The 26,443-nt window shown below is 34.5% G+C and overlaps 2 protein-coding genes across 2 annotated transcripts; one reads left to right on the top strand and one right to left on the bottom strand.

Annotated features, from left to right (window-relative positions):
- Positions 1 to 319: 319 nt before the first annotated feature.
- LOC136845072 (sorbitol dehydrogenase-like) lies at positions 320 to 9,467 on the top strand. Its single transcript, XM_067114895.1, has 8 exons — positions 320 to 1,085; positions 3,593 to 3,626; positions 4,433 to 4,597; positions 4,838 to 4,997; positions 5,743 to 5,927; positions 6,680 to 6,861; positions 8,474 to 8,595; positions 8,895 to 9,467. The coding sequence occupies exons 1-8, from the start codon at positions 915 to 917 to the stop codon at positions 9,046 to 9,048; spliced, it is 1,173 nt and encodes a 390-aa protein (XP_066970996.1). The 5' UTR covers positions 320 to 914; the 3' UTR covers positions 9,049 to 9,467.
- Positions 9,468 to 13,238: 3,771 nt separating this feature from the next.
- On the bottom strand, positions 13,239 to 24,926 carry RIOK2 (RIO kinase 2). Its single transcript, XM_067114894.1, has 7 exons — positions 24,691 to 24,926; positions 22,122 to 22,263; positions 20,453 to 20,621; positions 19,569 to 19,778; positions 16,803 to 16,994; positions 16,510 to 16,605; positions 13,239 to 14,051 (listed from the first exon to the last, which is right to left on the bottom strand). Exons 1-7 carry the CDS (start codon positions 24,754 to 24,756, stop codon positions 13,712 to 13,714), a joined length of 1,215 nt encoding a protein of 404 aa, XP_066970995.1. The 5' UTR covers positions 24,757 to 24,926; the 3' UTR covers positions 13,239 to 13,711.
- Between the last annotated feature and the right edge of the window lie 1,517 nt (positions 24,927 to 26,443).

Below are 26,443 nucleotides of genomic sequence, written 5' to 3'. Positions count from 1 at the left end.
GCAATCAAGACAACATTAACGGGAGGAGGCTCAGAGTTCATCAAGTTCAAAGACTAGACGGGAGGCGACTCAGGCGAGGTAAAGCTGTTGCTATGGAAACATTCCGTTACACATCAACAGTGCAATTCAAATTTCAAGGACACGAATAAACAAAACAATTAATTGTAACGATGACATGGCGCTTTGATAATTTGGTGTAAAACGGCCGTCCTGAAAAATAATAAAAACAAACATTTTCAAAACAACTGACTAAACGTAGTCTGGGAAATTCGTTTTTGATTGGAACGAGTTGTATAACACCAAAGCTTTAGTTTCCAACAGTGTTCGTTTATTCGCCGTTACATAACTACTTTTAAATTAGTACTGCCATAGGAGACACATGAGACATTAATAACTGATATAAAACTATTTTCTTACTGACAAATATATAATATATACGATATAAAAAACATGAAAAAATTTTCTTTTTCACCAAGTATTTTAATCATGTCATAGGTACAACAAACATGCAACCCCTTTAGACGAGCTATCCTTACGAAAAGTAAACGTATATATACAATCTTTTCCCCTTCAGTCTAACAATACTAATACTCTAATGACATAAAAGCGGAGACCGAACGTCAACACATCCCATAAAAATTTAACTACAAGCGACATTTTTTAACCGGGTCAGACTGGATAAGGGGCTTCATCTGCACACGGCACTCGCGAGACGAAAACGTTGACATCCGAATGCGTTTACGTACTTTACATTTTAATTAACATAGAGTCAGTCGTATACATTAATTTTTCATTATTCACAAATTTTCCGGTTGGTTAATTACATAAAAAAGAATACACTTCATGGACAACAGGCCGAAACAATTGTAAAATATAATAAAGCAATAATTAACCGAAGCTAAAGCCAAGGCCAAATGCCCGAAAATGGTTTTTTACGAGATTGTCAACAAGGCGTTCTTCTTCTTCCACTTCGAGCTAGAAGCTGCCTGGGACCAGATCTCCAAGAGCGACGACAATTTTCCTTGGCCAGAATGGGTGGTGACAATTTGTCAGCAGTGTTATACGGCAAAAATGACTTGAGGCTTGTAAGTAACACAACATAACGTTGAAAGGAAGGACAAAGGCCACACCGTAACTGTAATGTCTGGTTACCCTAAGTGGATTCTCTACGCATACACATGCATGGGATTTCTTCCATAAAATTAACCAACTTGGCAATAATTTTTCTTATAACTAATACAAGCAGCAATATAATTTGTTTTCTTGCAACATTAATACAAGCAGCAATATAATTAGTTTTCTTATAACATTAATACAAGCAGCAATTGAAATATACAGTACATTGTTAAAACCTGCCACTTGACATTCCTCTAGTGTTAACTACAAGTTATTCTATTCACGATAGACTGTAAAGTAGCAAGCATTTTCTTCTATGAATTCTAAAAAATTAGGCTGTAACATTAGCAATTTTTGAGGTATTTCTAAGTATTATCTCTGCACAGACTGTATGGAACGGTTCTGCAAATACGAGACATATTAGGGAGCCATACGTTCAAAAAAGGGACTGGCTAAGGAAATCTATTATAAAAGGAACCATACTAACCTAACATACCCTACCTAACCTAACCTTGTAGGCCGTGTGACTTCCCCAGACCCCGTTGAAGGAAGTTCCACTTATTACCAGAAGTTCCCCTATAACACTGTGCATATGCAATAACAAATATATAATAAGTTCTGAGGTTAATTACAGTCAAGCGACAAAAAATAACGCTAAATTCTTGATAAGCAACCAAAATACTATAGAAAAAGTCAATTTCCAAGGTAATACCCGAACAATCCCGGGGTGTTTACACGGATAGCAAAGTGTCCGTGTAGACACCCCGGATTATGTATGTAATCAACGGATAGGTTTGCAGAAAGCAAATAGGTGTTACAGACAAATACACACACAAAACAAAGCCACTCCAACATCTTCTAAAAAACATAACAGACGCCTTACACGTCTCGAACTGTCAGCCTAACCACTCACGTCTCTTTGCTGGAGGGAGAAAGGAAGCTGGGGGTTTGGCACGATACATATACACATGTGCTACCGGGGTCTAAGCGATGTCAGGCAGGGAAGCCGATCGAGGCTACGGCCTACCCCAACGCCAAATCAAAGCCCTTCAAAAGAAGGCATCGTGCTTACCCCATATGAAAAATGGGAAAAAGCACATTAAACGAAGAAGAAGAAGACCCGACGTGGAGCTAAAACTTAAGTTCTACCATTTTTGAACAATGAAGTAACCAGTCTAACCACGGGATGCAGTGTTTAGGACCAGCCCACCTCAGGGATGAAAGTAAAAACATAGGCAAATGACAGTTAATTTCCCATTATCTCAGCAAATTTCTCACATTATCTCACCTGTACTGTATTTTATACACCCTTTTCTATATTCTGGTCAAGAAATTATATTAACAGGCAATATCTTTCTGCAACCGATTCCTGTATATTTACCAATTATTCATTCCAATGTGACTACCTAACCTTACATATCCTTTCTTAGCATGGGGCTTCAGGACCTTCTCCCCAATTCCCCCACCACCATTCTCATTATGCAATCTCAGGATAACCAGTACTGTACATGTAACCCCTTTTTCCAAGTGGCACACTTTGCTCACAGCATTTTGGCTACTTTTAATTAGCATTTTGCAAGCAATGGCATAAAAAAAGCCTGGCTTGCTTTCCTAAACAGCATTTCTTTGGTTGTCTGGAATACTGATAGCCTAGTGTTTTCAGTACAATTTCATTTCAAGTCTTACATTTTTAATTTTAGTCAAAATGGGTAATTCTATGGTTGCACATGATTCTTGTAGTGCCTGACTTAAGCGGTGTCACATACAACATGGTTGCATTTAAAGCATGACTGTGAATTATAAAACTTAGTCTTGGAATATATTTCCCCAGTGCAAATAAATTCTTCAGTTTAAACTTCTTGTACATATGTAGCTACCACAAGCCTATTTTTGTGCTTCACTTAAATGGGAAACACTTGTCATAACCAAAAATTTATTGGTAATGTACTGGATGTAAAATCAACAAGCACACATTACGTTAACAAACTCATTATCAGCACTAATGATGCCATTTTTCTGTAGCTACTGAAAGATGCACAACTGTTTGTAAGTTACAGCTTTTATAGTAATGAATTCATGGGTCTATGAATTCATCTAGATATTGCTAAAAGCAAATTGAATAAATTATTAAAAGAAATCTTTTTATTTCCACTGTTTTGCTTTCTGAGTAAGTTACCATAAAATAGGTCTTGTATGTAAAACTGTTTGCCTTTTCTGAAAAAAAATTATTGCAGTTAATTTCTTACTGTGTACTGTATTGTTGATGCAGTTATTCATATTGTATGATTAGCTCCTGATCAGCTTAAATTAAAAGTGACTATTAACTAACACTAAGATATTTTTGTGTGAACTTGAATACTATAAAGATATTTTCTCTAGCAGTGAAAAAGCTTCTTAAAACCATTTCAACTCACTCATTCTATTCATAAGAATTCAAGTAAACAATAAGGTTTCTAAAGTAACATTTCCGTTACAGGAAAATCGACCCATTCCTCAACCTGGTCCTAATGGTAGGTTTAAAGAAATTTTGTTGATAACATTGTAAATTACCATCCAAATGAAAACATTTTCCAACAGAATATTAAGTACTTAATAAATCTCTATCTACAGAATAACCAATGAAGAAGAATTCTAAATAAAAGATACATAATACTGTAACAACTGAATACAAATAATGTTACATATTTTATAACAACTGACTACTCTATAAGTAAAACTATAATGCTGGAAAAAAGACTAGGTCATCAATAATGTACATTAATGTATATAGAATGACTATTGATAACACTAAAAATATTTTCACACATCTTGCAAGGAAAGTACTTATTAAGCAATTCCGTATTATTCCCAATTCTTTAAAGCCTTAGTGTTTTAATCATTATATGAGGTTACTGATGTAAGCTCACCATCCTTCTTAGAAAATATGACTGGAAAATATACTACCATAAACATTATGCAAGCCTATCCAGATACAAGTGGATATAAAGTATAGCTTTTGCACTGGCATTTAATGGAATCAATGAAGCTAATCTGTATTCTTTAAATCCTTTATTTTTTAAATGAAATATCAACATTAATGAAAATTTAGAAATTCACTCTCTCTTATAAGCCACATGAAAATGTTCAAGAGACTTCAATTTCTCGTCTAAAATCCCATTTGCACTAGTGTTTTCTGTATTCAGTTTTGAAAATAGACTAAAATAGAGAACCCACTGAAAAACTTAATGGTTAATTTTTGAAAAAAAAAAAAAAAAAAATTATATATTATGAGCTTGCATATTATTAAAGGAGTATTAAATTTATTCCTTTTTGACAGATGTACTCCTTCGAATGTCCCAAGTTGGGATATGCGGATCAGATGTCTCCTACTTAACCAAAGGTTATATTGGAGACTTTGTTGTCAAACAGCCAATGGTTCTAGGCCATGAATCCTCAGGAGTAGTTGTTTCCTGTGGCAGCAATGTGAAACATCTTAAAGCAGGTATGTTAGCCGAGAGTCAACTGCAAAGAAGCTAGATTGCACAACAGAGTAACTTTAATGACTACAAACTACAAACTAAAATGAGATGCCATACAGCACTAAATATAAAAAGTGCACAATTTCAAAACTAGTGTTTTAAAATGATTCAAATGAGCCAATGTACAACATACGTTGAAAGGGTAAGTAACAATAAATGTGCCGTTTGCCATCAGCAGTCATACTGATCACTGTTTCTCCCAGGTGACAGAGTTGCAATAGAACCAGGCGTACCTTGCAGGATGTGTGAATTCTGCAAAGGAGGCAAATACAATTTGTGCCCAGACGTTTTCTTCTGTGCCACTCCACCCGATCATGGAAATCTGTGCCGTTTCTACACACACGCTGCTGATTTCTGCTACAAGTAATATTTTGTGGCATTCCTTTATATTTTAGTGTGAGCTATGACTAATAACATTTTCAGTTTTTTATTGTCTACTTTTGAAAATGTCTCACTTCATATATACAGCTGTACTAGTAGAGCCTATACATGTGTGTATGAGTGACTGATTGATTGCTTTAAGGCTATCTTTTTCAGTAATATGTATAGCATGATAAAATTAGAGTAAATATAAATGGTAGGTTTTTTGGTATTAGACAAGCTTCAGATAATTAGACTTGTGGGCTATTTATTAAACATTCAGCAACAACCAGTCAAACTTCATTTTAATGATAAATATCACCAGTACTTTATGAAAACAAAGGATGTGCGGTATTATGTTTTGAAAGACAAATTACACTGTACCGTTTACCCTTTATGGCTATGAATATTTCTAAAGACAAATTACATGAATCAAACGCACCATTGCCTGTAAGTTGTGTTTCGAAAGAAATTTTGCGGGAGACTATTTTTGATGTAAGTATTAATCTTGCTCTACACTGCTTAGCATTGTCACAGTGTAAAGGGCGCAGAATGTCATTATATACAGTTGTGAGGATCTAGAGGCTCATGAAATTTAGTGTAAAATACTTTCTAGTGTCCCCATGTTGAAGTGATATACAAAGGTTCATTGTCCAATGTGTTTTAGAAGTCTCATTACCTCCTGTCAAGTTATGAGCTCAAGTAATATCATGAAGGTAAAAAATTTCCTAATATTTTGTTTGCTCAGGTTACCTGACCATGTTACTTTAGAGGAAGGAGCTATTTTGGAACCCCTAAGCGTTGGTGTTCACGCATGCCGAAGAGCAGGAGTTACCATAGGGTCCAGTGTTCTTATCTGCGGAGCAGGTCCCATTGGACTCGTTAATCTTTTAACAGCAAAAGCAATGGGTGCAACCAAAGTTTGTATCACTGGTAAGTAGTGAACAAAAAGTGGATGAAGTCACCAACAATTCATTTATTTTCTCTAAGATAATTTTTCTTAACAAGAAATTTATGGTGGCTAAGAATCTGTTTCATTTTTCCTTTAACACTTTTGATTATTTTGCACATCTGATGAATTCTTCATTGATAATATTTTCACTCTTAGGAACTGTAAGATTGAAAAAATACCTTATATCTGAAATCCATGATGGTAACCCTTTACAGTATAGCTTTCACCCTTTTCCCTGAAGCTATGCTATCAATAAAATGTGCTAATGGGTTAAGATTCTGGCTAAACTATCTGGAACCCTATTCTATCACATTATTACTAATTCCAGAACATTGTCGATAGATTATCATGTCTTGCATTATTTCTTTAACATCAGTTCACTTAATTATATTTTTACACTGCTGAAGATTCTAACAAAATTTCTTTATATGATGAGTCCAGCATTTTTCATTTGCTGTAAACTATCTGGGCAACCCTATTCCATCACATTAATTTACAATTCTTAACAATCAACTGAATCATTGTTTCTGTAGATTATTTCATTTTAGTTTTGCATTGTTTTGTTATCTTTCATTACTGTATTCTAAAAATATTGCTATTTATTTTTATAACACTTCAGCTGAAGATTCTAACAGAATTTCTTTATATGATGAGTTTTAAGCCAGAACATTTTATGTTTTTTGCTGTAAATTGAAATTGGGTCAAATAAACTGCTATCCTATTTCTCCACAAGATATTGCACAGAACCGTTTAGAAGTTGCCAAACAGATGGGAGCAGATTGCACAGTTCTGGTTGATACTGGAGATGCAGAGGCTTTGGCTAAAAAGATAAAGGAACTGATGGGAGGAATGCCAGACATCACCATTGAATGCAATCTTAACAATCAACTGGCACAAGATCACACATTCCTGTTTGTGAACCATATGTTCGGTTTTACTGTCTTAAAATATGTTCCTTGCCAGGATCATAAAATGATACTACTGTACACACAAAACCATTAAGAAAAACTACTGTTATCATTCCTTACTGTTTACAAAAATTCAGTGCCCTCAACTATTTATTCATTATAACAGACTTTGCAGTGGTGTCACCGTGACTTCAGTCATCATTTGCTCCCACTAAACTTTCTGTTATTTAATTTTCGTTTATATTCTTATGTGAAACATTGATACTGAATGTCCATTGGCCAGCATATATAGAAATACTGTACTGTTTTATATATATATATATATATAGAATATGTTTATATATATATGAAAAAGTATTTAGTGGAAAAAGTCATTACAGAAAAAGAAATAGCAGTAAAAAAATTGAAATAAAGTAGAAAAATCTAAAGTTTAGTAAAATAGTACTAGTAGTAATAGCAGTAAACTGTTTTCTTATCAGTTAGTCTATTTCATCCACATGATATAAATGTTTATGGCATTGGTAATAATAATAATAATAATAATAATCATAATAATAATAAAAAAATTCAACAGTAATACCAAACAGATGGGTAGCAAAAATAATGATAATAAAAATTACATGTTAGTGTAAAAAAAAATGAAAGAAGTTTTCAAAAACTGGAACATGCAGAGGCTACTCCTCTGCCCGAGCATTCATCCAACAAGATAAATCATCATCACAAAAAAGAAACAAAATGCATCTAGTGGGAGGTGAATGCCAAACATCCCATTGTCACCCTGCAAATCGGAGCTGGGCTGAGCATCACAAAATGGATCTTTATGAACCGTAACCTTCATTCCAATGGGTTCAATGTCCATATGTTCGGTTTTACTGTCTTAAAATATGTAATCATCTGACAGATCTGATTCATAAAATCTGATACTATCATGATACTCAAAAATAAAAAAAAAATAACCAATCAAAAGAAAAAAAGTTTAGCTTCGACTGGTTATCATTTTCATTCATAACAGCTGTTTACATCCCAACCCCAAACCTCATTGGCTAGAATGAATAGTGGGTGGAGCTTCTGCACCTCTCTAGCAGATGCCTGGAAACCCATCAAGCTGAAGAAAACAGCTTTGCTTTTCGATGAAAGACGTTAATAGTCTATTACAAAGGCTTAATGTATCAGAGGCAATCAATCAAGATAGCTATATACTGTAATTTACATATATTGAATGTAATTGATTTACCCAAGATTGCATCCCATCTTAAAAGGTAACCTAACAAAAAACAATAATATTCTACATGGAGCAACAAATCCATAGCTATGTATGGGTGCAGATATATTTAAAAATAAATCTAAAAAGAGAGCTTTCAGGAAACTCTTCAATTCCCCATTTTCAAAGGGGGAATTGAAACAGATTCCCAAAGCTCTCTGGTTAGATTTATTTTTAAATACATTTGTACCCATGCATAACTCTGGATTTGTTTCTCCATTTCAAGACTCATGCTACTATGAGTATTTTTTAATAATCTAACTGATAAGTAAGGTGAGGTTGCTATATACCTGTATCAAATGTAAAACTAAAAACCACTGAGTTATAAAATTACAACCGAGTTACCTCCATTCCACAGGCAACAAAGTCAGGTGGTATGATGGTACTGGTTGGTTTAGGACCAGCAGAGGTCAAAGTGCCAATTGTTAATGCAGCTGTCAGGGAGGTTGATATCAGAGGCATTTTCCGATATGCTAACTGGTAAGATCACAGTGTACTTTCTTGTTGAAAGTTATATGCAAAGTCACTCAAGTTGCTTAAGTTCAATATTGGAACTTATTGATGAAATTAATTGCAGAACAGTGCTGCAAAAGTCCTTCAGGTATTTTCCCAGTGAAACAATGACAAAATAATTACGGTATTTTAATTCATTCTAACTCCACTAGACAGCAATTACTGCAATGTCTGAGGTACATTAAAGTGCAAGTTGTATTCTTTTTTTTTTTCCAAGAGAAAACATCATCATTGCTTAAAAAAATGATTAATTATTCTTTTTACAGTTACCCTATTGCCCTGGATATGATAGCATCAGGAAAGATCAACGTTAAACCACTTATTACTCATCGCTACAAGTTAGAGGAGTCGGCTCAGGCCTTTGAAACAGCTCGAACAGGCGCTGGAGGAGCTATCAAAGTAATGATATCCTGCGAGTAACAAGACTGATGCAGTTTAGGGATGGGCACTGCATTAATTTCAGTGTGAGAACTACAGACTGCCTGACGTACAGTAAATATTACACTGTTTCTCCTTCAAGCTTCTCTCTCAAATGGACAACACTGTATTCATTCACATACAATTTCTGAACATCCATTTTTCTATATGCTCCATGCTTCCAAAGTATTTCCCAATTCATAATAAAAAAACTAAATCTCTTAAGCAGTTGTATGCAATCAATAGTGTGGTTTTGTATGATTACGAATTTAATGAAAAACCACAAATGATGATCAAAGTCTCAAAGTATGCACTTATTGCTTAAAAGTGGTACTTTGTGCCTTATGTTTAGAAAACCATTTTTAAAATGGCACCTCTGGTGTAAAACAATTTCAAACATTATTAAAAAAAGTCACCTGTTATATGTTGTTTTTACTTCCCTTTTATTTAATTTATGGAATGTTACTTTGAATCCTGAGTACAGTTAGTTAGTTAAATTTAAATGATTTGTTATCTAAAAGGTATTGATAGAAGGTATCTAGTAACTAAAAGTTTATTTCAAAATATTTTAGATATATAAAAGTGCAATGAATATTGTACTATACAGTAAAGTGGACACTCTTATCTTGCAGTTTTGTTCTGTATGGTAACTGATAAAATTAAAAAATAAATGCCAGAGAAGATATTGGTTAATTTCAGGGACTGAAAGAGTTGAAAAAGAAGAGAGTGGTTGGTTTCAGGTACTGAAAGAGTTGAATAGGAGAAGAAAGTTGTTGATTTCAAGTACTGAAAGAGAAGAGAGTTTCAGTTGATTTGAAAAGAAGAGTGAAAGAGCTGAAATAGAAGTCGTTATTTTTCAGATACTGGTAGCAGAGCTGAAATAGAAGAGAAGACCCTAGAGTAATCTTGTTTGTTATTATAAGTTGAAATAGTACATAAACTTGAGATGACCACTGAAAATCACAGTCCAGGGGTAGCTACTTACAATTAAGACCCTAGGTAATCTTGTGAAATAATTTCAGGTGGTTAGACAACTAGGTCCCACAAATACACTACACACTACTCATGAAAGGTGAAGTTCAGGTGGTTAGCTTAAGACGTGGACAAAACGATACTGTACAGAACCTTTACTACAACTGTTTCGTAAATACATACCCAGTTTCCCCATAATTTTAAAAACCTAAATATCAAACTTAAAAGTTTTCCTCTTTCTACATCATTTGCAAATACTATCCATTTTCTTTCTCTTAGTATTTGTAAAAATTTTTATTTCTTACCAATCTGCACTAAAAAATTTGTATCACTGAAAATATATTTAAGACATTTTGGAAGATTTTTATGAAAGTATGAATATGATAAAGTACAAAATCATTCAATATATCTCATTTGAAAATGATTTTGTTCTGCTCTCTGTCATCTGAAAATGCTTATTTTGTATTGAAATCACAGATAAAACTAGCAAGAGTTATCAGAAATGATTGTGTCTTACGGTACTAGATTTTCACGACAAAATGAAAATATAAAAATTCTTTCACTTCCTCCCTCTATCTCACTCATATTGTCTTCAAAAGGAAGCTGTGTATGTCCTATCTTTTATCTGAAAACTCAGCTGTAGTTATCAAAATACACTAATGCAGTATATATAACGTATTGGTGTACTGTTTTACTGAATTGCCAATACAAAGATTTTTGACTACCTATAATTTTCAGTTATCAAGAGGGACAACGGATGAATTATCTCAGATAATAAAGTTCAGTGTTTTATACAACAGAACTATTGGTAATAGATTTATATAATTTTCTTTGGTTTTAAATTCTGCTTACAAATTTTCTTCTCAAATAACCACGTTGGATCTCATCTCTCTCTCTAAAACCTATCAAGCCCTTATCACTAATGCATGTTTTTTCAATTAAGCTTGAACATCTTTCTAACTTACCTACCACAATCTACAGATATCTGTCTTCCATAACCCTTTAACATTCCGTGTCATGTTTTCATGATCTTACAGTTTTCCACTGCACACTTTTTGTACCAAAAACTATACCCTTTTTTTGTACCCCTTTATTTTTAATCTTCACTCACTATAACCTCAATCTTTTTAGTTCCAAATATTCAACTGTCTCCGACATTCTGCAGCTTCAAATGTATATAAAAAACCTTATTTAATTTTTAGCCACTTCACAACATACCCATTAGAATACTTATGCCATAGCACACTAGTGTGTTTTATGTAATCCCACACACACACACACAGTCCTGTGCAGAAAAAAACATTAGTAGGCTTGTGTATCAGCAAAATGCCTAGGTTCCAGTGTTTAGAAAATCTTTCACACCTTGGCCCAAAGTCTAGTTCTCAATTGTTTTTTGACTTTCATGTAAGGCTTTTCCTTGCCTAAGCTAGTCATCTTTGATTTTCATTTGCTGAATGGAGGAATTCTGCTTTTTCTTCCAGTTTTCTAATGGGGAGGACTTTTCCGCCAGTGCTAATTCTTTCACCGACATTACAGATGATACTCAGCCAGAAATGATCTTATGTTCTGCATTTTGTATGGCTGTTTGAAGAGTAGTGCTGCTTGGCTTCAAGAGATAGCATCAGCAGTTGATAGATTTTCCTCTCTAGTTCAATATTTTGGTTCTCCTGCAAATTCTGACTAGTCACTGCAAAGTTAGTTTCAATTTTGAATTTGTGCAGCTTTTCCTAGCTGTTATTAGTAATTGTTATCCTGGTTTAGTGTTTAGTATGAGTAAATCTTTTTACTCCCTTTTTACTAATTAACCTGCACACAGGTAGTTATTTTTTGGCAATAAGTAGGGTTTTCCTTCTTTACAATTCTTAAGTTTTTCTCTACAGTGCAATTTAGTGGGAATTGTGTATTTTTTTTTTTTTTATTTCTAAATGTTTTCAATCCATTTCAAATTTAGCAAGAACCTGCATAAGCTCCTATTCTGGTCTTTCTCTACCTGAATCTCTGGCCTTTGGCCCCTAAACAAAATTATCCATCCATCCCATACTGGTATGCTGGCCACTGAAAAAATTAAATTTTGGGACTTGTGATTTCATAACCATAATAAAGAGGAGGTGAAACCAATCAAGAGAGCTAAGAACATGCCAGTGATGGGGAGGAGTGTGGGGCATCAGCAGATCAGATGGATGGAAGTTTGGTGGGAGGGATATGGGTGAGGTGGGACTGGGGAAGATGATGCAAGGAAAAGAAACAGATGGAGAAAGGTGACTCGAGCCGCCAACCCTGCTATACAGCGGGACTAATAAGGTCGAAAGAAGCAGCAATCCAAGGTGACAGATTCAGATCTAGTAATGTGTTGACAAATCCCTTTTGCATCTAAGGCTACAACATCGAGCTTTGTTCACATCTGATGTACATCAGTGCGGAGAAACAGCCAGCAAAGTCTTTATCTCTTTGCATCGGACAAGGGATGAACAAAGTTATAACGCAGCCTTGGGAAAATCTATTCAGAAAACCAGAGGCAAGAAAACAACTCCAAAGCATTGCCAGTTGGAGGAAAGAATAATCTACAAAATGTGGAATCTGAGAATTAAAGATTTCCACTAACCTACTACATGCATACTGAAAATCTATAGGGTATAGGTGAGAAATAACAAAAAGCACTTCAAAGTATTCAATACCTTTGAATACACTAAATGACTAATCTTTACTATACATACTCTCAATCTTAAAAATAGACATTTTATAATAAAATTTATTTTTGAAATATCTCTCTATTAGAATAGCTGTATTTCCCACCTGACACAGGAAATATAGCTATCATAATTGCAGCAGACTGGAATAAAGATGGTAAAAAGTTCAAACACCTGAACAAATTTTGACTTGGGTGAAGTAATGCAAATGTTCCAGTATCAACTATAATGTACTAATAAAAGTTCTCCCAACGAAAGTACATTTTAACATTTACCTTACACCTCATCCCACATACAATTCCAAGATAACCTTAATGAGGAACTCATTTGTAAACTAGTCAACTGAGAGGTGGCAAAGTGCCCAACCATGACTTATGGGACTGAATATGTGCTTCTCACACACTCAAAACCTCACTTTTCAAAAGAAAAACAAGTAAACTAGTAACTGGTCAAATACCGACTACACAGACTAAACAGAAAAGTACTGTAAAACTTATTTCCTGCAAAAGCTTTACTCAAGATTAAACAAAGGTGGTAATTAAAAATTTTTATTGGGATAAAGTATAATATGAATTTACTATTGTCTATGACAAATATAAAAACCAAGCTTTCAATATTCATCCCAGCCAGTCGACTCCTTTATGGTATCTGCATTCTCTTTCCTGCTTCGTCTGTATGCATTTGCTTCTCCCTTCACTCTTAAATTCTTTTTAGATATTTGTTTCTTGTCCCTCCTTTCCAGGTCCTTGGCCATGCGCTTCTTGACTTCTTCAGGCGGAATAGTACTCGCAGTAGTAGAAAAACTCAACACGCTGCAAATGTCACTCATGGAGTCGTCGATTAAATCGTTAAGAGAGGGCACTTCTTCCCCATTTTTCTCGGCCTGTTGTCGTATTTCCCGTGCTTTGGCCAACTGCCTAACTAAAGCTAGCCTAGCTTCATCATTTGTATCTCTGGCCTTTTTCTTTCTGGAGTGTCTACCAGACTTAACAGATTGTTTATCACTACTATCTGCCACTTCCTCCTCTTCTGGTGGACAAAGTGCTTCCTCTGGCCCCCTCCTCCTCACCGTGCTCTTCATCTGGACAAAGGCTTTTAATGTTTGCATCTTCTTTCAGATCTTTGCAAAGTGTTTCTACGTGCTCTTTCATTTCTGAGACTACTTCATCTGGTATTCCCTCCTGAACTTCTGATTCTTCCTCCCCTTCGCTATCTTCGCTGTCATTTTCACTGTCTTCGTTCTCCTGGCGTTCATCTGCTCTTTCCTCTCTGTAGTTTTCATCAAATTCCTTTATTTCTTTGGAATACCCACTAGCTGCTATCTCTTTATCTAAGCTGTATTCCTTCCTGTAATGTGAGAGGGAAAAGTTCAGCTCTGGTACTCTTGTCATTCTGTATGAAACTGGAATCTATTTATTTTCTAAATACCAGGTGAGTTATTTTATTAACATTAACATTACCAAATAGAGAGAATTTTTCATCTGCTAAAAGCAAAGATTCTTATATCATGAGCCTCTTTAATGAATTATAAAACGTTTTTCCTCAGACTGAAACATCCATAAAAGCCTGAGATAATTATGTGAAACACCAAAAGAGTTGATGCTTGATATTCCCTCAAATCTGTGATTATTTTGTAAAAATAAAAATATAGAAATAATTTCTTAAATTATATAGTCTCCTTGGAAAGCACTGAACAAATTGCAAAACCAACAGCATTAACAAAGGAGAAGCCTTGCCACATTAAGAGAAAACTTATAGGAGGAAAATGATCTTGAGCATGCCACAAGTAGCATAACAGTTCAACTTGTATAGATGTTAACAAACAACAGGGCCAAAAGCACTGGCAGTTGTCATTACCTGACATGCTAAGAGAATATTTATAAGAGGAAAATGACCATCAGCATGCCACAAAGTTAACTTGCACAGATGTTAACAAATAGTAGGACCAAAAGCATAAGCAGATGCCATTCCCCTACAAGCTAAGAAATTCACAAAAAAGAAACCAACAGGGAGATATCCCAGATGAACAAGATATCAAAGCCCTCTCTATAAAATGTATAAAATACTAAACAAAGCATGAACAAAAAAGCAAGCAGGTAAAGCAGTCCACATGAGTGCAAGTAAATGCCTAAGAGTAAAATTGTAGTTTTCATTGTAGCTGCTGGTATACAGCAATTCTATTGCAAGCTTTAAAACACCAGCACATTTCATACCAAAGAGTTTGATATAATTTATTACTTTGAAATGGAAACTTGAAGCAAATATATTGTTTTCAAGAACATTCAGGATGTGTTAATTAGACCTCTGAACATAACAGAGCACCCACTTTTGAAAAAGTTGTGCAGATGGACATTATAAACAGACATTCTGGAATTTGGAAAAGTGTTTTCACTAATATACATATGTACTGGCATTTTTTCACCACCTTACTATGAGTCAACACACTCATCAAATATTAGATTTCAAAAAAAAAAGTTACTTAAGTTAGCATTCTTCACCTACAAGCGTGCAATTCAAAACCATAAGATAAAGTGACATGTTTCCATTGTATATGGTATTTGAAATCTTACTGTCTTGACAAGAAAATGGGTCAATGAGTAAATCTGCATTCACCAATTACAGATCAAAATTAGCACAGTAGTCATTACTAGAAACTTTTTTTTTTTTTAAATCCTTTATCAAAGCTCCAAGCATAGCAAGCATCTTTCACTGATACTGATGGAAACAGCTTCCACATATAAATATCCCAACATTGCAAACTCAAGAAATGAGGGTTGTGCAACTGTACAGATTATCCTCTCTCTCTCTCTCACAGCTAGTAAGTGTGAAAGTCTCATTATAATGCCCTGACAACCTACACATCAACAGCATGTGCAATTTCTCAATGGTACATTGCCACAGCATGACAATGCAACCTTTCAACTCACTGGCTGAAGAAATAGCGTATTTCTATTCAGGTAAACAAAAGTGCCTCTTCTACCACAACATTATTCACAGCTAGTATAAGCCCTACAAATGCACGCATAGGCCAAGATGTGAATTAACAAGGAAAAACAGCCGAATTTTATGCTTTTCACTTGTTATTTTTGTATTCTTTGGGCCTGCCATGCACTTAGATGCTTTTAAGGCATTCACCCCTTATGACTAGTCAAGCAGCCTTGTTTGGGCTTTCACATCTAGTCTAGCTTAAAATCAAATAAAAAACCAGAGGTTAAAAAAGTAAAAAATCTTAAATCTTAATCATTGCTTGTGATTATGATTATGCTTGGCTGTAAAATTTAGAAATGATAATCAAAGCAATTTTTCTCATTTAAACTCGTTCCAAATAAGCCAAAATATTTCTATCGCGCTTTACATAAAATCTGACACTGACATAATATGGACTTCCATTAAGCAGAATATCACTCCCAGTGCTAGGAGATGTGAAAGCCACAATCACTTGTAGAGTAGATAACAAGAATGTTTGTAAACTTGTTAAGAGTAAATAAAGATGAGATTTTCTGTCATTTTGTTCACTCAGCAAACTGCAGATAAACAAACACAATAACAGTGTAACATATAAAAGCTTTCTGTCTAGTTTGGAAACTTGTTCTATTATCATAAGGTACTCATGATCATAAATCAATAAGGTAACCACATCTCTTGATTCTAATTTCCCTACACATTACAGATTAAGACAGTCTACTTTAACCACAGTCACTAGATCTTACACATGCATTGAAAAGACAACGAACAAAGCTCATGCAAAACAAAGTACAAGCATTTGCCAGCAAGCAAATTAATTAGATTTGACAAGTGTACTCACTCAATGTCTCTGTCAAAATCTGGATGCAATTCACTTTCATAACCAAATTTCCTCCTGAAAAAGTCCTGAACGCACTTGACGTCACGTTCAAAATACCTGAAACACAGAGATGGTTCAACTTAGAACAGTTCAGAAAAGGAATAAAATACAGTAACAATGGACTGTTCCATCAACAATCATTCTGACCACCCAACTTTGCTTAACATACATACTCTAGGTAACAGACAATACTTCCAGTAATTTTCAAATTTTCAGGCTATCCTTCAAATTCAGTATCTTTAACAAGCACTCACATCCTAGCATTTTCATGGGAAGTAGAAACCATCTGCGGAAAATCAATGACTATAGGCTTATCTGACTCGTCAATCATGATGTTGAACTCATTGAAGTCGCTATGGATGACACCATGATTTGCTAATTTCACAATCAGGTCCATTAAATCACTGTAAAGCTGTGGTACATCTTCAACTTCATGAACATGACATCTGGAAAACCAAGAAATGAATCAAATGAATCACTTAGGATGAACCAGAGTTAATGAATGAATGATTTTGAGTTGAGTTATCTGGCATCGTGACAACTGGGTCACTGACGCTGATATCAATTAAATGAACAACATAGTTGCTATAAAAACAATAAAAAGATCCAAGAAAATTAATGAAATATATTTCTGGGGAGAAGACCGGCATCGATAATAAATCTAAAAAAGACTGTGAACAATAGTAATCCAGTTAATATAATAAATAATGCAAAGTACAGTAATATACCTATAATATTTTTCCTTTCAATAAAGATGTAAGAAATTAACAATAAGACATTTTTAACTGGCAAGTCTCCCACAAAATTACAGCATTAAAATTATTAACATCTACTCCTTTATTATTCTTGTTACTAGTTACTGTATAGTGGTTAATAATTTTGAAATAATTGTCTTATTATATTAGTTACTTCAAGTTCTATCATTAGTAATAAAAAAATAACCAGAGAGCCATTCATTAGTGAGTTCAATTATTTGCACTATTGTAATTATATAGTATAGTGAGACCAATAAGACATTTTTACTCATATGATCCTATATAAGCTCAGAGTTAAGCAAGGTAAAGTTAATGAAGCTTTACATCAAGGCAGAAAGACTGAGAAGAGCAAATGAAAATTAAAGGACAGAAATCAATGAACCTAGAGACAAAAGGATGCTGAAAAGATACTTTTGTACCATCTAAAGTGTGCCACACAAGGCAAACTGTGCTTGGGGAGTTGATTAGAATAAATGACAACATGATAGAAGAAGAAATGGGACAAATAGCACAGGGAAAAGTATTGGAACCATAATATACAAAAGATAACAGGACGCATTCCAGTATGAAAGGTACAGAGAAATGCTGGGGAATGACATGAAAGAGTACTGGAGGAGGTGCTAAAGGAAGTTATAAAATTAATAAATCAACAATTATCAATCTGGCTTTATGTCAGAGAAATCACAACAAGCACTTTTCAACTGAGGCAACTAAAAATAAACTGTAATGAAGAACTGTAAAAAAAGTAAGACATCATTTGACATGACTGGGACCTTGGGAAAGTATGTGACACTACCAACTTAAGCAAATGGACTGCATAACTTGGTACTCTGCAAGTGAAATGGCACTTAAAAGTTAGTGTCAGATTAGACCACTGAATGGCATTTCTTAACTTTCAAAGGGCACCTGACAGATTGTTCCCAAATGAAGGGCAAAAACTAGAGCAAGATAAAGTTAAAGAGATAAGAAATTCACACTGGAATTCATTCTAAATATTCCTTCCTTTGCTAACACTGCTTGAAGGGAGGGGGAGCACCTGGTTACAAAAGTAATATATTGGAAAGAATCAGGAAGTACACCAATAGAAACTCACAAAAAAAAAAAAACATGGTCAAAGGCCACAGAAACTTGGACTCGGTGGGAATTCTGACAGAAAGTGAAAAAGAATGATAACAAACAACCAATGCAGATGTCTCACTCTACAATAGTGTATTGAAACATACAAATGTTACCGATGACGTACATGATTACTTTTCTTATAACATAGATCCCAATTTGTCACAAGGGTGATGAATTGGCTTTGGGACATAGGGGTTGTGTGGGATGGGTATTCCTAAAAACCGCAAGGTTTCTTCACTGAAAAATTAACACTGATAAAAACAAATCATGCATCCACACTTAACAAACAAGAAGAAACCGTGCTGTTTATATTTTCTCACCAAGAGAACGATAAGCCTGAAAGTTAATTTATTAGCACTGCATATTTCATAACATGGTCATGAAAAAGTTATCTTAGTAAAATTTACACAGCACCAGTTTTTCCCTGTCAACTGTACAACTAACAACAAGCAAATATACTTTGTGGAGATATATTTTCATCCCAAAGACACAAATCTATTGACTTAAAATAAATTTTGTATGGAGATTTTTCAGCCTCAGTACCTTAAGCATATGCAGCTTAACCAAACTGCACTGTCACATATCTACAGCACTTTCTGGGGCTGATCCAAAGGATCTGTTCTTAAACAAGAGGTAAAAATTGGACAGCTGCACAGAAAGAAAGGTAACAGATGGAAAGTTTCACGAAGAAAAGCAGCAATAAACCTTTAGTTTTGTATAAGATGTAAAATGTTTAAAAATGTCAATTTTTAAACACCAATATACAGTAAAACAGTTACTTGGCAATCATGTACCATGTAACTTGTGTCCTAAGTTTTGAATGAGTTGATAAAACTTATTTTGCTACAATTTAATTATAAAGTGTTGAGCCTTAATACATTGTATATTCTTGTTTTGCATGGTTTACCATGTAAAACTTATGCAACCAAATTGTGCTTCTTCTTACTAGCACAATATTCTAGTTGCTTTAAAAAAAAATAGTTTAACCAGACCACAAAAATAGTTTAACCACACCACTGAGCTTTAAAACTTAGTTCTTACAGGGTTGGTCAGTGTGACATTCAAGCAGGGCCTGTTGTATATCCCAAAGGACCTCTTTCTGTGTTACACATACAATATACAATAAAGATCATCAACACAACTTACAGTGGATATCCCTTTACAAGCTCCATGATGACGCAATGCCTTGAGTAGTCTACTGGACGAGGGACAGGAAACCCTCTGTCATGCAGAGCTTTCATATATGCAAACTCTTTGGTTGCAGACAACCTTGAGAGGTACAACCAAGATGCACGATTTCGATGCTTGTGGTAGTCCCGCTTTTCCTTCAGCTTTCGGAAAGAAGTCCGGCCTAGTCTGAAAAGTACACATTTGATTCATGAAATATCCCGAATTTATTAGAGCAGCATCACCTTGTTTCATATTTCTAATTAATGTAACAGTTTTCTGACTATACATCTAAGATTAAATGCCTCGACAAAAACCTTTAATATTTAACCTGCTTTCAAATATTTACTTTATAACGCACTACTTCCTCTCCTTTTCACATTCTATTAATTTATAGTGCTTCTTTTTAAAGCCTTCACGGAAGTAGTCGTGAAGTTACTGTCATTACTGGTTCCTGTGAAATCCAATCTTTCCAACATTTCATGAAAGCACTAAAATATCTGAAAGCAAAAGCCACAGATGTTGGGCTAAATCCACTGGTTGTGTACCGTGCCTTGGAAAAGTAGAACAGTGAAAATATAATCAAATCTTACATCTATAAATTCCAAAACTAAATGTCTCTAAAGTCAGACAGACAAAAATAATCTACAACAAAATATCGATTGGGGAATGAACCAAAGATTTTGGTTCTGGAAACGGACTTTTTTGTGACAAAACGTTGATTCACTTTATCATCACTGTACCTTCTTTGCAAAATGTTGGGATACATTTACACTGCTTAATGTTTAAGTTAACATAAAACACTAAATTCACTGACATAAAAGACATTTTAAGTGGAGGCATGTTATTTCATCTTTACTCACCTATGAAGCTTCATGCACAAAGGATTACCCAAATTATCTGCAACCACATAGATGTCAGATTCCTTTCCAACACCAATTTGACTACCCACTGAGCCAATAACATCCCGTGAAGCCAGTACCTTAAGGGCAAGATAATCATACCCCATGTTTGTCAGCCTATAACCATCATCTAGAAATATATGGAGAAAAAATTTGTAAATTAAAACTGACCTGAAAAATAGCTGTATTATCCAATTTATCATTACCAAAGACAAAACCTTGAGCTTGAAATCAAAGCTTCAAATATGAATACTATAACAGTGATGACAATCTATACACATCAATTCACAACCCAACAAATACCATGACTTAGATTTTAATCTCTCAGGCATCTACCATTTTTGTATTCATTCTTCTTATAAAGGCATTAATTTCAAACTTGAACTTTGTGGCTTAAATTACAATAATTTCACTTTATAATTTGGTTCTTACAAAATTATTATTCAATAAGTGCTTCCAAATACATTTACAACAGATAGTGAAATATACACAAAAATCTCATAACTTCTACTTGTATAAAGCTTTCAATAAATGCCGTTTATGACAGAATTTGAAGAGATAATCTACACTTTGTCTTCCAGACTCTGTCTTCACATTACCTTTCTCATAGCCATTAGCAGCTCTTTGAAAGCTTAAATCACCTCAGTGTTGCCTGAAGGGATGGCAGTTATTTTCCTTTCCCCCTCTGGATACGCAGAGACAATCTTCCTTCACTTCTACTCTTACCTCTTCCAAGCATCCAACTCTGTTTTCTCCTTTCACTCCCCATTTGCAAATTTCTTGGTAATATCTTTTATTTTTTAATCATTCTGAACAACAGCATCCATCATCCTTCTTGAAACAAGAATAAGACTAACAATCATTCTAATACTTATACATTTACTATGGTAAAGTCTTTGAGACAACCATAATTTTTGGTAGTCCTACATTTCAACAAAAAACTTCCTTACTGTCACTTTGTATTTGAAAAGATAGTTTTTGGTGCAACCTTTCCTAATTCATATTCATATCTAAACACCTCCCCTCTTGGCTTATTGCACCATCATGCAATTTTGAGAAAGTGGCATTGGGGACTACCTGCCAGACTCCAATATTATGCCTTTATCCCTCTTCAAAATCTGAGTTTTTGATCTGACTACCACATCATTTTTTTCTATTTTTTATACAAGAGCTGTTCACCCCTGCAAGTTCCTCTGCTTGGAGAGGCACAATTTTCTATGTTGCCTTTTCGAGATTATGTTTCCATTTTTATATACAAACAGTTCAACAAAAATATAGTTTACTTCCACTTGACATGACTAGGTAAAGCATTCAGAATTTTATTCTACCTTACTGCCTGAGATTGATGTGAGCAGTACTTTGGTGCCAAATATTGCTCACATCAACCTTCAACCTTGACTCTGCTCCAGATATATACACTCATCAGTAAACGAGTCCAAAATTTTGACTCACTGTTCACAAACAATATTTTAATAATAACCGATTTCCTACATGGAAAAGAACAAATTTCTTTTTTTGCTGAAACATTCACAAGGCGTAAAGCTCTGTTTAACAAACTCTAAAACTATAAGAATTCTGCAAACTTTTTACTATACAAAAATTTCAAAACCATGCCAGTAGTAAGACTTACAATGTTTGCCACGCTCATACGCACACAGCCGATGTTTGCAAAGTTCCCGGAGTATCTTATGAACACCTCCACTTCGCACATTAGCAATCTGAGCCACCAGGGGTCCTGGTACTAATTCATGATTCTTCATGCCCATCTCAACCTGAAAACCAAAATAAAAATTAATATACTATAAATATATTAAGAAAATATTTACTAAGCAAGAGCAATACAACTTACATGAACAACTATCATTACTGTGCCTCTTGGAGAGGATTCATCTGGTTTTTACAGGTATAAATTAGAACAGCTAACAAAATCCCTTAACATTTAATGAGTTCCCCATCCAAACTATTATTAAAACTCAACCCTTTTCATTACATTCTGGATAGTTATGGGAAGTAGAGTGGAGGAAGGCAAACTGGTCATGAAAATCTTCTCTCGCTGCATCTTTTCCCACTTCTAAGTGGGGTCGATGTTTCTGACAGCGTTCCTCCACCTGGCTTGGTCAAACACATCGTCCTCTGACAAGTGTTTGTCACTCAGGTCTTCTCTAAGTATCCATTCACCTTCACTTCGGTCTTCCTCTTGCTCTCCCACCAGGCACCTCAATCTGCATCACTCTCCTCCCTATTTATGCCTCATCCATTCTCATCACATGGCCATACCATTGTAGTCTTCTTTCCTGGGCCTTATTTGATAGTTCTGTGACTTTAGTGGTTTCTCTTATTCTTTCATTTCATGTGAAATAATGTATCCTAATTAGGATTATATAGGTTGGATGAGGCTGCCATCCATGCCAAATCCAAGCTAAAAATAATTCATCTTTTTGGGTTAGGTGAGATTAATATGTAAACCTTCAAGAGGTAGTTAAATTTTAATATTCAAAGTGTATGGACAACCACCCCTGTCACATAAGGCAATGACCCCTATCCACATGAAATTAGGCTACAATGTATGCCTTAAGTGGACTTTTGGACTGATGAACATGAATTAATTTTTCACCAAAGGCTGCCATACTTACCCATAATGCACTAGGACAAAAAGAAATCTGATGAGGAGCCCCAAACACATGAACATCAATACTGTACATAAAAGAAAGAACTAAGAAAGTCGAAGTGGGTAACATATATTGGTAAATACCCTGGCAAGATTTTGCTATGATTTTTGTATATAAAGAGACTAAAACAAGATCCCCCCCTCAAAAAAAAAAAACCAACTGTCCTTGCTATATTTCCAAGCTTTATACATCTTTGGTGATTATAAAACTGTTGATAAGCATACACTGTCATTTTGTTATTGATTTTGTTCATGTTAATGCTTTTTACCCTTCAGAATGGTACACTGCACACATTTTTTTGTTTTTTCTCAACCCTAAATAACCAGTTTCCAGTTCCCCACTGGGGTCTAGTAGCTTTGTTGGTTATACCCTAATTGTGAGGGTTCAACACTTAAAGAAGTAATTTGCACTAGCAACAGGCCCTAACAGGTATAGCTAGAAGGGCATAAAACGCATGATAACCAAATGGAAATATGTATGGTTTAGATACCTGTATAGGAATTACAATACTACCACCCATGTCTATACCTAAGATGGGCTTAAGCACAGAACTAAGCGGCTATAAATATTAAAGTAGCCCTAGGCTAGGCTAAACTTCATTATGGTAGCCTGGGTCACACACGACTTTAGTGGGGGGTTACCAGGAGACCAAAGCCCTTAGGTCAAGGTTAAAGTCTGGTTAGGTCATAGGCTATTCCTACTGAAATGCCAAAGAGGCCTACAGTAGCCCTGACCCCTCACACTGCATTTACTCTGCATAGCCTGTAGGCCTAGGCTAGGCCTACCTAAGACAGGCTGAATTGCTGTTTTAAGACTAAGGGGGCTAGAAATTTTAAAGTAGGCCTACGTTCAGCAGAACTTCATCAGGGTAGCTCGAGCTAACCTTAGGACCTATTTAACATTTATACTTAGGCCTATTACTGAATTATTTGGCATACTTCCTAGCCTATAACCTAGGCTATGAGAGGCTATAGGCCTACTACTGGTTCACTTACTATAGCCTACTGTAGGCTACAATACAGGCCTATTACCGACTGATTACTTCCTATAGCATAGTGTACGATGCGACACAGGCCTATGGTGAATGTAAAGATGTCGACTAGGCCTGATGATATAATTCTTTGACCGAAGTATATAAAAATAGTGCATAGGCCTATAATACAATGCAGGTAAAATAATTTGAGAAATTTAACATCTTTTCCTTATATTTTAGCTTTAATCCCTGAGGGGCTACTTCTACGGGACGCCATGTTTAGTAGGCCCAGGCCTAGCAGCCCCTCGGGAACGACAGCGAAAATAGGCCTATAAACAAAAGATGGAAATTCTCTCACATTATATCAGCTATATTAAACTATATAGAATCAATTATGTATAGTTTAGTCCATATATTAATAAACGTTGCCTCCCCTTTACATTTAGCATAGGCCTACTGCCGCGTGATAGGCCTACAGCCTCCTGAAGTTTACGATAGACTGGGATATATATTTATAATATTTATTAATAAAAAAAGGCCTAATTTACGTTACTTACAGCAGTCAGCACCCGGAAGTCTTCCCTGGACAGGTAGCGCAAGATGGTCACCCTTAATTTCCCCATCTTGGTGTAAAAAAAATGTGGTCCTTTTGCCCTAAAAGCGCCTCGATAACTGGACCTTGCTCGACCTAGGTCGGCCTCATGTCAGGCCAAGAGTAGTTAGTAGTAGTAATGTCAGTTGTTAGTCTTTAGAACGGCTCCTTCCGTCGTTTTGGTTTACTTTAGATATCTATGATTTACCTTATTTATTGTTTCATCTTTTACCTATTGTAGTTTATCTTGTTTATTGTTTCATCTTTTACCTATTGTAGTTTACCTTATTTATTGTTTCATCTTTTACCTATTGTAGTTTATCTTATTTATTGTTTCATCTTTTACCTATTGTAGTTTACCTTATTTATTGTTTCATCTTTTACCTATCTATAGTTTACCTTATTTATTGTTTCATCTTTTACCTATCTATAGTTTACCTATCTTTACCTTTTGAGTTTACCTTATTTATTGTTTCATCTTTTACCTATCTATAGTTTACCTTATTTATTGTTTCATCTTTTACCCATCTGTAGTTTACCTTATTTATTGTTTCATCTTTTACCTATTATAGTTTACCTTATTTATGGTTTCATCTTTAACCTATCTATAGTTTACCTTATTTATTGTTTCATCTTTAACCTATCTATAGATTACCTTATTTATTGTTTCATCTTTAACCTATTTATAGTTTACCTTATTTATTGTTTCATCTTTAACCTTAAAAAGTTTACGTTATTTATTTTTCATTTTTAAATCTATAGTTTCATTTTGTTTCATCTTTTATATCTTATAGTTTACCTTATTTATTGTTTCATCTTTTACCTATTTATAGTTTTACCTTACATTTCATCTTTTACCATTGTAGTTTAACCTTATTTATTGTTTCATCTTTTAACCTTTTATAGTTTACCTTATTTATTGTTTTTTTTACTTTCCTGATATGGCATGTGTATTTCATTTTTGTTGTTAAATTTCCATAAATATTTTGAAGAAGATATTCATTTAAAAAATAAAACTTTACATTTTCATTTAAAAACCTATATTTTCATTTGCCTCTTTATATCTTATAAGCATTTGGTTCTTCCTCTTTACTATTTTACTAACATTCAGTTCTAACATAGGTCTAGCTCTGCTAATCGGCATCTTCTTTTAAAATTTTATTAAATTTTTCTTGTAAGAACATGTATTTCTACAACTTTGTTCTCAAGATTTCCATAAATATTTTATATGAAGCATTCATTTACGCTACTGGCATAAAATCTTTAAAAGTAGGGTATAGCATCTTTGGTCAGGACATTCTGCTAATTATTTTGTTACTTATATGAACTGGCACGACCTCTTGAAAATATATTAAACGGTAAGAACATGCAGAACAACTGGTTCAAGTCTAAAATATGAACAATGAGATTATGTTAACATATATATCAAATGACTGGAACATCCAGGGCTGCTGGTTTAAATCCCGGAAGGTACAACAGCAATGCTGTATTTTCACTCTTTATTCTTAATTTTTTATATTTATTTTTATTGCTAATCTCCTTACAAAGGATATACACTATTTTGTTTTTGTTTCTATAATTCTATTAGGGATAGATCAAGACTGAATTTTTAATCTATATATTTGTTTAGGAAGTTCAGGCATGTTGACGTGCTAGAAATGCATTAATTTAAGAATTAACACTATGCTTTCATGCAATCTTTAAAGTAATGGCATCTA

Source organism: Macrobrachium rosenbergii, chromosome 13 (assembly GCF_040412425.1).
Source record: "Macrobrachium rosenbergii isolate ZJJX-2024 chromosome 13, ASM4041242v1, whole genome shotgun sequence".
Taxonomy (NCBI): Eukaryota; Metazoa; Arthropoda; class Malacostraca; order Decapoda; family Palaemonidae; genus Macrobrachium; species Macrobrachium rosenbergii.
Note: the sequence above shows the minus strand (reverse complement) of the source record. Positions and strands in the feature narration are given on the sequence as shown.

What these genes read in the sequence shown, in the direction of transcription:
- LOC136845072 (XM_067114895.1), top strand. Translation starts at nt 915, where the DNA reads ATGCCCGAAAATGGTTTTTTACGAGATTGTCAACAAGGCGTTCTTCTT. An exon ending in GCAAAAATGACTTGAGGCTT is followed by an intron (nt 1,086 to 3,592) that starts GTAAGTAACACA and finishes TTTCCGTTACAG; the next exon opens with GAAAATCGACCCATTCCTCA. An exon ending in TCCTCAACCTGGTCCTAATG is followed by an intron (nt 3,627 to 4,432) that starts GTAGGTTTAAAG and finishes CCTTTTTGACAG; the next exon opens with ATGTACTCCTTCGAATGTCC.
- RIOK2 (XM_067114894.1), bottom strand. Translation starts at nt 24,756, where the DNA reads ATGGGGAAATTAAGGGTGACCATCTTGCGCTACCTGTCCAGGGAAGAC. An exon ending in TTGTGCATGAAGCTTCATAG is followed by an intron (nt 19,779 to 20,452) that starts GTGAGTAAAGAT and finishes TGTACTTTTCAG; the next exon opens with ACTAGGCCGGACTTCTTTCC. An exon ending in GATTTTGACAGAGACATTGA is followed by an intron (nt 14,052 to 16,509) that starts GTGAGTACACTT and finishes CTCACATTACAG; the next exon opens with GAAGGAATACAGCTTAGATA.